We start from the raw sequence: 17523 nt of genomic DNA, 5'->3' as shown, positions 1-17523 counted from the left end.
CTCAGCGATCTCCTGCTCCAGCTTCTCCTGAAGCTCTTTGACTCGACTCACTTCAGTTTCCTGCTGGGATCTGACCTGCTGCTTCACATCAGAGCTTCTTTTCTGGATGAGACGGATCAGCTCAGTGAACATCTTCTCACTGTCCTCCACTGCTTTATCAGCAGAGCCATTGATGGCCTCCACCTCCTGTTGAAGCAGCTTCACATCTTTCTCTCGCTCCTGGATTCTCTGCTGGATGTTTAGTCGTCTCACCTCGAGCTCCTTCTGCTTCTCAGTCCTTTCTGCTGCAGCTGGGACTGTTTCATGGCCTTTATGTTCATCCATTGTGCAGAGATAACAGATACTCTGCTGATCAGTACGACAGAAAATCTTCATCACCTCATCATGACGAGAGCAGATGTTCTCCTGGAGCTTCTTGGAGGGGGCCACCAGCTTGTGTTTCTTTAATGGAGCTGCATCATAGTGAGGTTGTAGGTGTTTCTCACAGTAAGAGGCTGGACAAGATAAACAGGACTTGATGGCTTTCAGCTTCCTCCCAGTGCAGACATCACAGGCCACATCTTCAGGTCCAGCATAGCAGTGATCAGCTGGAGCAGCTTGGAGTCCAGTCTTCTTCAGCTGCTCCACTAAAGCTGCTAACATGGTGTTTTTCTCCAGGACAGGCCTCGGTGTGAAAGTCTTCCTGCACTGAGGGCAGCTGTGGATTCCCTTCCTGTCCTCTTCATCCCAGAAACCTTTAATACAGTTCATACAGTAGCTGTGTCCACAGGTTGTAGTCACCGGATCCTTCAGTAGATCCAAACAGATGGAACAAGAAAAGGTTTCTCGGTCCAGCTGAACTCCTTTCTGCGCCATTTCTCCTCTCAGTGACTGTGTGAGTTTCTCTTCCTTAAAACTGAAACTAGTCTGAGCTCTGATCTCAACAACAACACGTCACCACATGTTGGTTACACCCATCTTCAAAGTGCAGATCTGAAGGGGAGGGAACGAGGAAACACGTGGACAGAGAGGAGGTGCTGTGTTTAAGAGCAGGAAGAAGAGGGAGGGTTATCAGGCTGTGCTTCACTCCAGGAAGAGGAGCAGTTTGTTTAACCATTTTATTTACTGCTCACCTCAACGTTTAAACTTGTTAACCCTTTCTTCTATATAAATAAATGAAAAGTCCAACATTAGTGAACTCTGGACATAAATGTCTCATGGTTATAGTCACATGACCAGATTCTAAACTTGTAACTGTCAGAACAGCAGAGGCTGCTGCATTAATTAAAGCATATATAAAGCAGTGTTCCTGCAAAAAATAAATATCTCAAAAAAAATTCTTGCACTTTGTTTTGTTTTTGCATTTATAATCACTGCTGCAACAGAAATAACCATGCTTTTTATATAAGAATACAAGTTTTTTCCTCTTTTTCCACCTGTTGCGAGCAGCACTTTGTCCCCTTTACCGCCACATGTTCCTTCTTCATACAAACACAAACCATTCTTATCTCTGCACTTCTCTTTCACCAACACTTATACACTAACAAACACACACTTTCTCTCTCTCGTCTTTCTTTCCAAAGCTCTTCTGGAAGTCTTGCTGATTTCAGGTAATTATTATCTTCACTTTACTGTCTCTCACTGTCAAAAACACTCTAATTGTTTGTGAGCATGGAAGTGCCTTTGCCAGCCCCACATCTATTGTTTGGTCTTTTTGTTTATCTTCCTAATGTAGTAGAGTTGAAATGGCTGCTCAGTGAGACAAAGGGAGAGCAGAAGATGACATTTTTCTTGCAGACATGCTTGTGGCTCAAGAAAAAGTGAATATCTGTTTTATATAATTTAGACATATAATACTTATGAAACTAAACATTGTGAATTCCAGAGTGAAATTTGTGTAATAGTCTGAAGAGTATTTCATGGTTCTCATGCAGTGGTCACTTTTTATCACGAAAGGCAAAGGAAACTAAGTGCAGAACAGCATCTGCTAAAGGCAGTAGACTCCATGTTGGTTGGGTGGAGAGAGATCCTGAAGGACGTCCGCTGTTAAAAAGAAGCAGAAGAGGAGAGACACAAAAACGGTTTTCATCTAAAGCTAGTCCATCTTCCAGAGGTCGTCTAACCTCCAAGATTATTAATGCTAAACCAAATCAACAGTCAAGTATCTTTTGTCATTAAGTGTATTTTAAACTAAATTCAGTTTCTATTAGCTGAGCAGCATATAGTACTGTATTTATTTACTCAGTGTGGAAACATGGACCCTCACACTGGGTTGGGCTTATAGTGCATATCCCTCCTGTATTCTGGTCTGTGTTGAAGATAATAGTCTCTGTTTTTAAAACATTTTCTATTGAAATGTTTTAAATGATGCTGTTAGGACTAGTGGATGAATCTGTTACATAAGTGATTGACTTCATGTGTTTGAAATATACTTTTACTGTCAGACTAGAGCACTGAAAACACATCATGAGATGTTCACTTGAATCTCAGTAACTTTAGTGCTCAGACAATCAAAAGATATCAAGTAGAAACTGAGTGTGAAGCAGCAAAGTTCCCATCATTATTTTTAAAGTGACTGAACTTTAAGCTCAAAATCTTCTCTGTCATTAATACCTGCTTTACAAAAACCCCACTTAACAAAGTCTCGTCTTATTCTCACTGCTTTGATCGAGACTTGTTAGACATGGTGATTTCTGTTTATTATGTAATAACTTTTATACAATAACACAATGTAAAAAACATCTGCTGTAGAAATGTAAAATTGCCTTAAATCACGAGGAGGCCATTCTGTATTATTTCTGTAATCAATATATATTTTTCTCTTTCCTCCCTTGTGTCTGTTCTTGTTCACAGTATTATACGTTCTGTCTTTTACTTTCAGTATGCTTGTGTTTAAGTCTCTCTTGTAGAATCATCTCGTCCGTGTTTCCTATGTTGACAAGCTTGCCGTGTGTGTGCGTGTTTTAGTTTCACTTCCCCTGCGGTGTCATTATGCTAATTTGTGTCAGCTGTTTCCTCATGTGTTTCCACTTTCCCTAATCTCCTTTGTGTGTATTTAGTCTGTGTGCCTTCTTTCAGTCTTTACCCGATCGTCTTTACCTCCTTCCATGTAGTCACAGTTCTCATACAGAAAGTAGAAGAGCTACAGAAGAATCTGACATTTCAGCCGATGTTTTTTCACCAGAGCAAAATCACAAAGTGAAGCTGTTGTGGAAGCAGAGGAGATAGTCAAATCAGCCGGGCCATTTACTGAGGGAGAGTTTCTGAAGAGCTGCATGATGAAGGTGCGCGACGTCTTGTGTCCAGACAAAATGCAGATATTGGCAAATGTGAGCTTGAGTAGAAATACGGTTGCTGATCGGGTTTGTGAGATGACCACTGATTTAAGAACAGAGATGAGTGAAAGAAGCAAATACTTTATAGCATACTCTCTTGCTGTGGATAAAAGTACAGACATGATGGACATTACACAGCTGGCCATCTTCATCCGTGAAGTGAACTCCAATATGCCCGTTTTAGAGGAAATATTGGACGTTAAATCGATGCACGGTACAACGATAGGAAAAGACATGTTTGAAAATGTATGTAGCCCGGATGGGAATTTGGGAGTAGATAGTCATAATTCCCATCGACTTAAATGCCACGGTAACATAAGGTGTTTATAGTTAATATTATGTGATGCAACTGTACCCTGAATGTAATTTGCCCTGTAATATGTCACAAGGTAAATACAGGTAATTAGAACAATGAAACTGTTATGTTAATCATAAAGTATTATTTTATGGTATGTAACCCTGAAGAGAGTTAAAGTATTGTTCAGAGTTCTAATTTTCTGGAGGCCCGTGAAGGTAGCATAGAACGGGACCTGTGATCTGTTGCAATGAAGGAGGAAAGGAGAACGGCATGGAGAGATGTACGAGGTTAGCTGAACAAATGTGAGAGACTCGGCTAGTTTACTGAGGTTAACTAGCACAAGAGAGTGCGTGTCTAGAAAGTTAACCGTGCGAGAGCTTTGCAACGGAGTGCGGGCGAAGTGACTCTTTGTTTCAACGGTTGCACCACCGTGAAAAAACTGTTTCCAGCTACGACCGCCGAGGCTAAAGGTTAGCCCGGACTGCTTGGCTGCGCCACGGAGGCAGCCGCGATGGACTGTCGGGGAGCTGGACAGTGACTGGCTAACGCGCTCTAGCAGAGACAGCATCGGTCCGCAGGGAGAGCGGAGAGTGGATTTATTTTGGACTGGTGAACGGCAACCTACCGAGCAACTGGACTGTAAGTTGGACTTTCGTGCTCTTACTGGGGAGAAGAAGATTTTTCTCCATCGTCCGCCGTGAGCAGCAAACAGGCCTGCAACAAGTGTGAATGTGAGTGTGTGTGGGGCCCATGTGTGAATATTGTGTATCTAGTGGATTTATATAGCATATTTTTGAGTGTATATTAGTGAGTCACTTACCAAGAGGTGATAACATAATTTGTGTTAACATAATTTCAAAGGGAATTATTTCATTTACACAGCATGTTTCATTTGTTTATGAAGCTGGATATCATTTGAATTGAGTTAAGAAAAGGGTGTGTTGTACATTACTTTTGCCAGCCCTTACATTCAGTAAACGTTTGGTTTGTGTTAACGAGTTGTCTGGGGTTGATTCTTTTACTACTGGTTAAGTCTAACTTGCAGGCAAAGGTTTACTGATAGTTTCCCTGATTCCTGTCTATACCAGAACCATTTGTTGGTATCTAGGCTGTAACGAACCTACCACCCCGCCTAGGGGAGTCCAAACTGAGGTAAGTGGATTTAGACTCAGTATCACGGGTGGGGTGCTACATAAAATGGAGGCACCGCTGGGATAAAGACTGGTAGTAAGTAGTATTAACTTGTGACCCAGACAACCCTTAAAGAGAGAGTGATTTGAAGTTGTAGTAAGTTACAGCAGAGCAAAATCAGTTTGTGTTTGGTATTGTGTTACACTATACACATACAGTAAGATTCACACGCACCCAGCACCAAGAAATGGCTCAGTTACGGCACTGGTGTAAAGGAGAAGGCCTTAGCCCTTCGCATGCCATACTACTTAAAGATGTTCCCGAGGACACAGAGATTGAAGCCATAGAAAGAACTCTGCAATCCATTAAAGTTCTTGGACGTGTGAAGGTTAGAGGACGTATGTATGATCCTCAGAGCAAGTGTTTGACCGTACTGTGTGAATGCAGAGAAAAGGTAAACACTAAAGCCATTCCTCTGGACATTCTAGCTGATGGCAGCAATTCACCCTGGAGAATCATCGGCCACTTAGAGGAGGAAGATGATTCAGTTGACCAGCTGGTTGCAGATGACTGGCAGGCACCTCAAACTGATTTGGGACCTGCCGCCACACTTCAGGCCTCCACTCCTGAAGCAATCATCAGAGCTGTTGGAGACCTTCTGCAAAATACCTCTAAGCCTGCCAGTGACAATAGCAGCTACAGGAGGTTGCGCACCTTCTCAGGAGTTGTTCCCACACCCCCAGGAGAGGAGCAGTTGGAGAACTGGATACTACAGGCTCGACTGATGATAGAGGAATATGATCGGCCTGACAGAGAGAAGAAAATCAGGATAATGGAAAGTGTAAAGGGTCCTGCGTTGGAGATTTTACAGGCTGTACGATTTAATAACCCTGAAGCAACACCTCAAGAATACATTGATGTGATTGAGAATACTTTTGACACACCAGAAACAGGAGAGGAAGTCTATTTTGCCTTCCGAATGCTATGTCAACACAGAGGGGAGAAACTTTCTGAGTTTCTGAGAAGAATGGAGAGATCTCTGAGCAAGGTGGTCAAAAAGGGAGGTCTGTCTCCTGCCCTCATAGACAAAGCACGTATTGATCAGCTCATTAAAGGTGCAACAGGGTCTGACCTGATGCTGTTAAGTTTGCGTTTAAGGGAACGAAAAGATAATCCCCCTACCTTTCTGCAGCTGTTAAATGAGGTCCGCATTGAAGAGGAGCATGAAGCTTCTCGGCGCAGACTTAACCTCAACAAAGTCGTGCATGTCAAAAGCGCTACTGTACCCACAGGGGCACACGTGGAAAATCTCAGACTTGAGATACAAGGTCTGAAAACCCAAGTCAATGAGCTCACCACTGCTGCAGGGGTGCCAGGTGTCCATTCACCTGGGGCAGCATCCACAGAGTATGCTGAAGCAGACGGCTTGGGAGAAGACAAAAACCTCCAAGCGTTAAAGAAAGAAGTGGTGAAGCTAAGAAAACAGATCTCTGTCATGTCAGTCAACCCCAGCACAGGGGTTGCGGTGCCCTCGCCCAGGCACCATGGTTCTCCCACGCACCTTCAGCGGGGAGCAAGAACACTCAGAGATCCCAGTCACTTTTTCTGTTATTGCTGCGGGGAGGATGGGCACATCTCTACCAAGTGTAAGGCTCCAGAAAACTACCCTAAAGTGATACAGAAATTCATTTAGGCTCAACGGAAGCAGGGAGAAAGTAATAAAACTCCCAGTTCTGCAAAAGAACCGAACACCACCAATGTAGGTGTTAACCGGAGTGTTGTCAATGTCAGGACGCCTAGTTTCCCTGAAGGACTGGTAGGGCCACCCTCCATAGCCGGTGTGAAGGTAGATGGTGTACCTTGCACTGCTCTCTTAGACAGTGGCTCTCAGGTGACCATCATTTTTGACAGCTGGTATTCAAAACACTTGTCTCATGTGCCTTTACGCTCTGTTACGGGCCTAGATATTTGGGGCCTAAGTGAATCAGAGACCAGCTATCCTTACAGGGGGTACATTCAAATTGAATTGGAATTCCCTGAAGAAACACGAGAGAAAGTTGAGACTATCCCAGTCCTCGCTTTGGTGTGCCCAGACCCTCGGTGCTCAGATACCATACCTGTCTTGGTGGGCACCAATGTTCATAAAATCAGACCCATTTCTGCAACTGGAAAGAAAGTGAGGGTGGAGAATGTTTGCTCTGCCAAAGTGAAGGTTCAGCAGCCTCAGAACCTACCGACTATTATGTCTGAGTCTGCCAAGGATGATGACAGTCCAGTAGCTAACGTTAAGTGGACTGGTCCTGGCCCACTGGTCATTCCAGCTGGGAAAGAACATATAGCTGTCTGTAAAGTCAAAGACATCCACACTATTGGAGACAGCATCCTCATCACAGAACGGGCAGCTTCACATGCCCTTCCCCCAAGTGTGCTTGTGCAGCCAACCGTACTGTTCTCCAAGATGTGTGCACTGCGTTTGGATGGGAGTTCTGCTGGTTGCTTATTGTCTTGTGCAGCTCCTCCATGGCCGAGTTAGCATTAGCATCGGGTGGTAGATACATGGCCGTTACCATGACAACAGTAAACTCGCGAGGTATGTAGACGGGTCTGCACTTCACAGTCAAATATTCCAAATCCGGGGAACAATGGCTGTCTACAGTCTTTGTGTTTTTGCACCAGCTGTCATTGGTGTAGATGCATAAACCCCCTCCTTTGATCTTACCGGAGTGGCCGTTCCTGTCGTGACGGTGGACCGTGCGGCCTGCTAGCTCAATAGCCGAGTCCGTAATTGATGGCTGCAGCCAAGTCTCTGTGAGTAATATTATGCTGCTGTCCCGTACACACTTGTTGACTGCAATCTGTAATCTGAGTTCGTCGATTTTGTTGGTTATGGACCTGACGTTGGAGAGGGAAAAAAAAGGTGAATTGAAACCATAAATGTGCGAATATTTTTTTTTTTTCTATTTTTAACTAAGTTTTGAAACCTACATCATTGTGTGGGTTCTTTTTTTTTTTTTTTTTTTTGCTTACATCTTTTTTTCCAATTTCAGTTTGCTGGCAATGTTGCTGTATGAATGAGTATTACGGCCACATTAAGAAAAACTATTATAGATAACATTGAAAATAAAGTTTCAATTTTGAGATTAAAATCGTAATTCAATTGAGAAAAAAGTCCAAATGTGGAGATTACAGTTGTTTCAAGACAAACTGCAACAGTTGCTATACCCTCTGAGTCAATGTAATTGTGCTTCAGAATCCGTTTAGTCTCAATGCAGGAAATGATTTCTCTTTTAGCACATAAACACAGTGTGGTGATCAGCAATAGGGCCTTGAAAAGATGGTGTGGAAAGCTGCATCTCATCAAATGGAAAAACACACCAAATGAAATCGAGGGTTACAGCATGAGGAAGGAAGTAATGAAGTACAAATACTTTGCTACTGTACTAATGATGTCACGTTAACGGCGTCCAGTAGACGGTCTGTGTATTCAAACCTACCTCTGGCGCCGGTGCCCACCTCTCAATTTTAAATCCATGTAGACATTGAGGGTTCTCGGGAGGGGCCGTGCTAACACCTGCTGCTCTCTGGCAGCAGCACCATGCTCTCCCTTGTTTTAAATACACTTTAGAGCAACACGCAGCAACACTACACTTGAGCGGGAGGAGGGAGGTATGGGGTCTTAACACACCCCCGTTCTCTGCTAGCCATCGGGGCGGGGGGGCTGGGAAGAGATGCTGGCTGTCCGATTGGCCTCCCTGCTGCTGCGGAGCCTGGGGCGGTCTGCTTGCCTCCACCCCGGAGGGAAGGGTAACATCTCTTGGGTCTGGGTGCCGTTTCCATCTCTGGGGGTGAGGATACCTGGACCCGGGGTATAGAGTATGTTTGGGGAGTGTGATTGTGTGTACATGTCCATTTACGTTTATTCCTACGTTGGGTGAGTGCTGAGTGTTTGTATATGTGTGCATGAGGGTGGGAATGCATGTCTGTGTCTGTGTGTGCCTGTTTGTCTGTGTCTATATGTCAGGTCGGGTCTTAGACTCCACCTCTCTGGGAACTCCAAGGCCCTCCAAAGTGTGGAGGCCTATCTCCCCTCACCACACTCCCTGCCGGTGACTGATGTCCTCAGGGGTCGGTGCATTGTTGGTTCTTGGTGTCCAGGGCTGGGCGTTCAGGTCATGTGCCAGCTCACTCCCGGTGGCTACTTGGCGGGGCCTGGCGCCTGCTGCTCGGTCAGGCCTCTTCCGGGGCGCGGGGGGCCCTCGGGCCTCCGGCCTCTGTGCCTGCGGCTCGGTTCACTCTGGCACAGCTGGCTGCCGGCGGAGCCGGCGGGCATGCCGGTGCAGCCCCCTCTAGCTTCTGCCCGGTGGCTACTGGGTGACCCCTCATCTGGGGATCCTCAGCCCTTCCCATGAAGGTGGCACGGATGCCCCTCCGGTGGTCCTCCTTGGGCTCTTGCACTCTGGGGCCTCTGGATGTCTGGGGCCTGGATCTCCTCCATGCCTGCTTCATGCCCTGGGGGACGGGGCTATGGCTCTCTACATCCTCTAGCAGACCATTACATGGGGAAACCATTTGAATACAAGCGCCCCGATCCACACAGGTGTGCACATGGGTGTTCACTGTTCGTAGACTTAAATCACACCTTTCTTGGCTGCTACTTCAAAGCACATTGTGCGCTGTCTGTCCTGCGTGCTGCACAACAACATTCAATATTTAGTATTTACTGCTGTTTACACTTAGCTAGATTAATGCGATGGTGTTGTGTATAGTATGTTGCATTGTTTTGTTTTTTTTTGCTTGTTTTCTATTCTTTTTCTCTCAACAGGTGATCCCGGAGATATTTTTTCTTCCCCCCTTTCTCACTGTCCCTCTCCCCTTCTGTTTTTCTTTTCCTTCCTCTTTCTTTCTCCCTTTCCTATCCCTCACTCATGTCTGTCCCGTCTGTAACAACTGAAAATAAAATAAATAATAAAAACAAAGGTCGATCAAATGGACCAATACGGCAATGCCATGATGATCCATTTGGCAAAATAAATCCATTGGGTATCCTTGTTGGTCTTCAGACAACAATTCTGACGGCTAAAGAACCAAATGGGACAGGCGAAAAAAAAAAAACGAATGATGTCACCGTTCACTGAGGACTCACACGCAGGACTCTTCACTTTGAGGAGAAATAGTGGGGTTTATTACACCAGGTATATGTACAGACAGTGCAGGGAATTGTGCTATATACAAGTGTGACGGGGTCCAGGCTGCAGGAAATCCAAGGTGGGGAGGACAGGAAAAGCTTCTCTTCGCTCACTCACTGCTCGCTATAGCCACTCTCCAATCATTCACAACTAAGGATCTGCTCCGGGAAAACAGGGCCACATCCAGGGGAACTAAACACAGAGTGTACACATTAGAATGAAGGCACAGAAATGGCAAGAGTCTAATACTAAGAGACCTTTAGGAGACCTTCATTACTTTAGGTTTAACACCTTTAAGGGGAGTTATTATTTTGTCACTGCGAGCACTTTGATGGATTTAAAGTAAAGAACAGTGTTTGACTGCTGCACAGTGGCTGTGGTTTCATGCTCAGAGTTTGGTTACATCAAGTGTAGCAGAGATGAATTTGAAGTTAAGCTGATGATGCTTAGATTCACTGAAAAGCCTTCAGCTAATCCAAAATGCTGCAGCAAGAGTACTGACAGGGACTAGAAAGAGAGAGCATATTTCTCCTGTTTTGGCTTCCCTTCATTGGCTTCCTGTTAAATCCAGAATTGAATTCAAAATCCTGCTCCTCACATACAAGGTCTTAAATAATCAGGCCCCATCTTATCTTAATGACCTTGTAGTACCATATCACCCTATTAGAGCACTTTGCTCGCTCTGCAGGCCTACTTGTTGTTCCTAGAGTATTTAAAAGTAGAATGGGAGGGAGAGCCTTCAGTTTTCAGGCCCCTCTTCTGTGGAACCAGCTTCCAGTTTGGATTCGGGAGACAGACACTATCTCTACTTTTAAGATTAGGCTTAAAACTTTCCTTTTTGCTAAAGCATAGAGTTAGGGCTGGACCAGGTGACCCTGAATCCTCCCTTAGTTATGCTGCAATAGTTGTAGGCTGCTGGGGGATTTCCCATGATGCATTGAGTTTTTCCTTTCCAGTCACCTTTCTCACTCACTATGTATTAACAGACCTCTCTGTATTGAATCGTATCTGTTATTAACCTCTGTCTCTCTTCCACAGCATGTCTTTATCCTGTCTTCCTTCTCTCACCCCAATCAATCACAGCAGATGGTCCCGCCCCTCCCTGAGCCTGGTTCTGCCGGAGGTTTCTTCCTGTTAAAAGGGAGTTTTTCCTTCCCACTGTCGCCAAAGTGCTTGCTCATAGGGGGTCATATGATTGTTGGGTTTTTCTCTGTATCTATGAAGTGCCTTGAGGCGACTTTTGTTGTGATTTGGCACTATATAAATAAAATTGAATTGACATTGAATTGAATAGATTCATTCACTGAATTTCACCTTCATACCAGCTGAATAGTGTCTAATAAAAAGAGCATGAACAGTTGACTGTCAGTGTAGAGGATGGAAATCAGTTCAACTAATGAAACATTTGCTGACATCTGGTTGAATTCACTTGTGTAAATCCACAAAGAGCAGCAGGTCAGCTGATCACAGCCTGTTCATTCAGAAAATCTACTGGAGCTCTCAGCAGTAATTATACTGAGTCGTGAATGTTTTCCCCACACTGAGCAACTGATTTTAGGGTTCCTCCACCTGCTGAATCCACTTTAACCCCTGACTGCCCATTTTCCTGTTTAGAGACAAAGTCACCTTCTACAATGTAGGCAACAGAAAATAGAGCCATTTTTTTTATTTTCCTAGTGTAAGTCCAGAAACTCACCTCAGACATGTTGTTCTTTTCCTCACTCCACCGCAATCCTGGAGAAACGCCCCTCTCTGTAGCTTTGCTTCAGCATTTAATACAAAGAAGACAGTGAGTCCTGCTCCCATGTCATTCCCTCCATGTCTCGCCTCGACCTTCATGATCCCTGCTATAAATCAAGTTTTCATTCAAATCAAACAAACGTGTACTGACATACAGGTCCTTAAAGCTTCTGTTAAAACGTTCCACAAAACTTGGTTTAATCAATGTGTGATATTAAACTGAACCATCAGTTGATGGAAATGTTTATTATTAAACTCCTCGCCTTCATCTGTTGGAAGTTTAACAGGTACACGTCCCTCACTCATCCTCAAAAGCAGATGCAACAGATGCTCCTGCCTTGGTTTGAAGACACCTGCATGCATACTTAGAAAATCCATCTGTACATGTCAGTAAGTGTCTCACATTATCATTATCTGCACAATATTCACCCATATCAGCCAAATCAGCCAGAAACTGTTTGTCGATTCCACTAATCAAAACTCTATTTCTGGGAAAAAGTCTACTTGCTGGTTAATAACAAAGAAAGAAACTGTTGGTAGATCCACTTTTTACAACGAATCATCCATCAATAAAAATCGAACTCAGTTCCAAAACAACAAATTCAACATTCATATAAAAAATCCAACCCTGCAGGGATCAAACATCTGATCAAAGACCAGGGTTGGACACAGACTTTCTAATCTGACATCACAAAGTTATTCTGAAACTGTAAATCTAATTAAAAACTCCCCAAAACTATGATGAGAAAACCCTTAAAAGGTTCAGTGATAGAAGGAAAATCCTTTACATGTAAAATCAACAGAGGTTCCTGATAAATAGACTAATAAATGAAGAATAACTGAACAGTTTCTGAGTCATGAGTAAAATTTCAGTGAATATGAATCTCCAGGAGGTAAAAAGGGTTGGAGCTCAGCATCAGTCAGAAGAGGAAGATGAAGTGATGAAGAAGAGAGTGTTCAGTGGAAAAAGGCCTGTGAGTTCATGTAAATGCTGCTTCTGCTGTAAGACAGACCTAAAAATGCATAAATGCTCCATGATTTTCATTTCTATCCATCATCTTGAACACTGGCTATAAATGTGTTCACTTCATTATTGTGTGATTTGGTTTCTTCACGTGTCTCCTTCAGTGCAAATAAAGGACTGTTAGAGTGTGTGCTCTGTGTTTTTCTGAAGCATGACAATCCTTTCCAACAAGTATTTGCAGCTGTTTGTCTCCACTCTGCACTTTAGTCTTTCTTCCTGTCATGTCTGTTTTTGTCCACCAGGTGTCTCCCTCAGCTCCTTTTCTCCAAATCAGAAGCATCAGATTTGTGGAGACGCTCTGCCTGCCAGACACAGCTCAGAGCAAAGAAACATGTCTATCCTCTACAATATACAGGCCTGTATCATTTAGTTCAACAGTCCCCAACCTTTTGTGTGTAAACGACCGGCTATTAAGGTGTTGTGGATAAATACAACAAAATAAAACCAGTATCGGTACAAAAAAATGTTTTCTTCTCTTGCTGCCTGGTACCAGTCTGGGGCCCGGGGGTTGGGGAACACTGATTTGTTTTTTTATATTTAAATGTATAAATAACTGAGTGTGATCAAGCTTTTCATCTCAAAAAGACATTAAATGTCATCACTGTAGATACAATAATAATAATAATAATGATAATATAATATCAAAAACCTCAAGGATTTAATTTTTTGTTGCATTTTAAAAGTTCAAACCTCAAAGACATTAAGTTTACAGTCATATATGATCAAGAAAATCAACAATCTTCACATTTCAGAAACTGGAACCAGCTTTAAATGTGACTAAAATAATGATAAAACAATCAATTCTCTAATCATTGACTAACTGATGAATCACTGCAGCTCCAATATATTGTTGCATTTGACAACCCACTACAGCAACTACAGAATAAAACCACTAACCAGACTGATGACAGATTTCAAACATGCTGAATATGAAGAGTAGTATCATTTAAACTCACATGATTATCAGCCATAAGAACAAATTCAGATTTATATTGATGTAAGGTATATAAATGTAAGTACAGTTTGAATCAGTGCAATATTATTTTCACACATCAATGGACCACTGAACTTCTCAGCTTCTAAAATGTAAAGCCTCATTTAGAAACTACACAAGTACATATAATGGTCAGGGATCAACATGAACCTGTCTTCTCTGTTTGACTTTAATCAACTCTGCAGTGTCTCCATGATATAAAAGCCGAACTCCAGCATAGAGCGGCTGAGTGAATGTGGTCTGGACTCTGTGGAGGAGAGTCATGGTTTCAGAGACGCTGTAGAAAGACAGAATACCTGCTCTGTGATCCAGGTACACTCCTACTCTGGAGGACTGAGGACCTGAGAGGACAGTTTGAACTTTGTTGTGCCAAAATTGAAAATTGTTTGTGTTACAGTTTAATGCCCAAGATTTCTCAATATATCCAAATCCACATTTATCTGAGCTTCCTGCTCTCCCGATATCCTTGTATGCGACTGCTACTAAAACTATTTCCCCTCTCCACTCCACCTCCCAGTAACAACGTCCAGTCAGACGCTCTCTGCTCAGGACCTGAGAACATACAGTGAATCTGTCTGGATGATCAGAATAAGACTGTTGTTGTTCCATAAATGTTGCTTTTCTGTTCCCCTCAGATAATAACAGATATTTGTGTGCTGTGTTTGGATCCAGTGTGATTTCACATGAATATTTTAAGAATCCAGCTCTGGTCTTTGGCTCTGGTGGTGACAGTAAAAAATCCACTTCAGTGACTGTCAGTGAGATGTTTGTCCATTCCTCTCTCAGAATGTCCTGTAGTTTATCTCTGGTCTCTGACACAGCTGCTGTCACATCCTCAAAGTAGCTCAGAGGACGAATATTGATGCTGGATGAGTGTGTAGACTCACTGAGTGCTGACAGTGAGGGGTAGTTGTGTAGAAACTGGTTGTGATCCTCTGTGTGTGAGAGCTGCTCCAGCTCGCCGTCTTTCCTCTTCAGCTCAGCGATCTCCTGCTCCAGCTTCTCCTGAAGCTCTTTGACTCGACTCACTTCAGTTTCCTGCTGGGATCTGACCTGCTGCTTCACATCAGAGCTTCTTTTCTGGAGGAGACGGATCAGCTCAGTGAACATCTTCTCACTGTCCTCCACTGCTTTATCAGCAGAGCCATTGATGGCCTCCACCTCCTGTTGAAGCAGCTTCACATCTTTCTCTCGCTCCTGGATTCTCTGCTGGATGTTTAGTCGTCTCACCTCGAGCTCCTTCTGCTTCTCAGTCCTTTCTGCTGCAGCTGGGACTGTTTCATGGCCTTTATGTTCATCCATCAAGCAGAGATAACAGATACTCTGCTGATCAGTACGACAGAAAATCTTCATCACCTCATCATGACGAGAGCAGATGTTCTCCTGGAGCTTCTTGGAGGGGGCCACCAGCTTGTGTTTCTTTAATGGAGCTGCATCATAGTGAGGTTGGAGGTGTTTCTCACAGTAAGAGGCTGGACAAGATAAACAGGACTTGATGGCTTTCAGCTTCCTCCCAGTGCAGACATCACAGGCCACATCTTCAGGTCCAGCATAGCAGTGATCAGCTGGAGCAGCTTGGAGTCCAGTCTTCTTCAGCTGCTCCACTAAAGCTGCTAACATGATGTTTTTCTCCAGGACAGGCCTCGATATGAAAGTCTTCCTGCACTGAGGGCAGCTGTGGATTCCCTTCCTGTCCTCTTCATCCCAGAAACCTTTAATACAGTTCATGCAGTAGCTGTGTCCACAGGTTGTAGTCACCGGATCCTTCAGTAGATCCAAACAGATGGAACAAGAGAAGGTTTCTCGGTCCAGCTGAACTCCTTTCTGCGCCATTTCTCCTCTCAGTGTCAGTGACTGTGCGAGTTTCTCTTCCTTAAAACTGAAACTATTCTGATCTCTGATCTCAACAACATGTTTCTGCAGTGAATGCAGAACACGTCACCACATGTTGGTTACACCCATCTTCAAAGTGCAGATCTGAAGGGGAGGGAACGAGGAAACACGTGGACAGAGAGGAGGTGCTGTGTTTAAGAGCAGGAAGAAGAGGGAGGGTTATCAGGCTGTGCTTCACTCCAGGAAGAGGAGCAGTTTGAGACCCATAATGTGTGTTTAACCATTTTATTTACTGTTCACCTCAACGTTTAAACTTGTTAACCCTTTCTTCTATATAAATAAATGAAAAGTCCAACATTAGTGAACTCTGGACATAAATGTCTCATGGTTATAGTCACATGACCAGTTTCTAAACTTGTAACTGTCAGAACAGCAGAGGCTGCTGCATTAATTAAAGCATATATAAAGCAGTGTTCCTGCAAAAAATAAATATCTCAAAAAAAATCTTGCATTTTGTTTTGTTTTTGCATTTATAATCATTGCCGCAACAGAAATAACCATGCTTTTTATATAAGAATACAAGTTTTTTTCCTCTTTTTCCACCTGTTGCGAGCAGCAATTTGTCCCCTTTACCGCCACATGTTCCTTCTTCATACAAACACAAACCATTCTTATCTCTGCACTTCTCTTTCACCAACACTTATACACTAATAAACACACACTTTCTCTCTCTTGTCTTTCTTTCCAAAGCTCTTCTGGAAGTCTTGCTGATTTCAGGTAATTATTATCTTCACTTTACTGTCTCTCACTGTCAAAAACACTCTAATTGTTTGTGAGCATGGAAGTGCCTTTGCCAGCCCCACATCTATTGTTTGGTCTTTTTGTTTATCTTCCTAATGTAGTAGAGTTGAAATGGCTGCTCAGTGAGACAAAGGGAGAGCAGAAGATGACATTTTTCTTGCAGACATGCTTGTGGCTCAAGAAAAAGTGAATATCTGTTTTTTTGGGGTTTTTTTTTTTTTTTAACTTTTATTGCCATAAATAATAAGGCAATTCACATCAACAACATGACCTGAGACCTAATCTGCTGCATATAATGGTGGGGGTTATTCAAAAACTTAATTTAAAAGAAAAAAAACATATATACACATATACATATACATACATACATACATACATACATACATACATACCAATACCTAAGCACAGATGTAACAATGTTAAGGCTTGAGTGTCCTTTCAAGATATTTTATAATTAGTCTCCATTTTTTCTCAAAGGTTGGCACTTTTAGTTGTAGTTGAGCTGTTATCCGTTCCATCGTATAGACATGTCTAGTTTTCAGAAGCCACTGGGCAACTGTGGGTGTTTCTGGTTTGAGCCAGTGAATTGTTATCATTTTTCTTGCAGTCATGAGGAGGAGATGCAGGAGAAAGTGCTGTTCATAGGAGAAACCATCAGGAAAGATATCCAACAAAAAGATCAGAGGATCCATTGGGAAGTTGACTGACAATATGTTTTGTATAATGTTCTTGACATCCATCCAGTACTGTTGTATGTAAACACAGTCCCAAAAAATATGCATCTGGTCCCCCACAGACCCACACCCTCTCCAACATTTATCACTGACACTACTTTTGGATAGAAAGGTTTTCGGTGGAGTTCTAAAAAATCTTAATTTAACCTTCCAGTCAAATTCCTTCCACATTTGACTACCCACCCCTCTATGGCAGCCACAACAGACACTCTCCCATGTGACATCATCCAACATTATATTGAGTTCCATTTCCCATTGTTTTTTTACATGATAGGTATTATCAGATATGTTAATCAGCAGTTTCTGGTAGATCAAAGACACTTGGTTTTTCAATGTACCTGACTTTTCAAGCAGTTCTATAAAATGGTTTTCCAACCCGATTGGTTCTCTTCTAATATTGTCCCTGTCTTTATGCTTTGTAATGTAGTCCCTTAACTGTAAGTATCTATAATGGTCACCTGGGGATAA

At 43.1% G+C, this 17523-nt stretch overlaps 2 protein-coding genes across 2 annotated transcripts in view; both read right to left on the bottom strand.

Moving 5' to 3' along the window:
* The window catches only part of LOC146522870 (uncharacterized), a 1775-nt gene extending 905 nt beyond the window's left edge, over window positions 1–870 (bottom strand). The window contains exon 1 of the mRNA XM_085154167.1: window positions 7–870. Coding sequence (XP_085010293.1) covers window positions 7–855 — 849 coding nt within the window. The 5' untranslated portion in view covers window positions 856–870. The remainder of the gene's footprint in view (window positions 1–6) is intronic.
* An 11633-nt stretch (window positions 871–12503) lies between these two features.
* LOC146522869 (tripartite motif-containing protein 16-like) lies at window positions 12504–15563 on the bottom strand. The gene has a single exon (XM_085154067.1). It carries the CDS (start codon window positions 15518–15520, stop codon window positions 13820–13822), a length of 1701 nt encoding a protein of 566 aa, XP_085010193.1. The 5' UTR covers window positions 15521–15563; the 3' UTR covers window positions 12504–13819.
* Between the last annotated feature and the right edge of the window lie 1960 nt (window positions 15564–17523).

The sequence above is a fragment of the Neolamprologus multifasciatus genome, chromosome 3, assembly GCF_963576455.1.
Source record: "Neolamprologus multifasciatus chromosome 3, fNeoMul1.2, whole genome shotgun sequence".
NCBI classification, from domain to species: domain Eukaryota; kingdom Metazoa; phylum Chordata; class Actinopteri; order Cichliformes; family Cichlidae; genus Neolamprologus; species Neolamprologus multifasciatus.
The sequence above is the reverse complement of the archived record's forward strand: the minus strand, read 5'-3'. Positions and strand labels throughout refer to the sequence as shown.

Bases quoted from the DNA above. Each gene is read 5' to 3' on its own strand.
- LOC146522869 (XM_085154067.1), bottom strand. From the start codon at position 15,520: ATGGCGCAGAAAGGAGTTCAGCTGGACCGAGAAACCTTCTCTTGTTCC.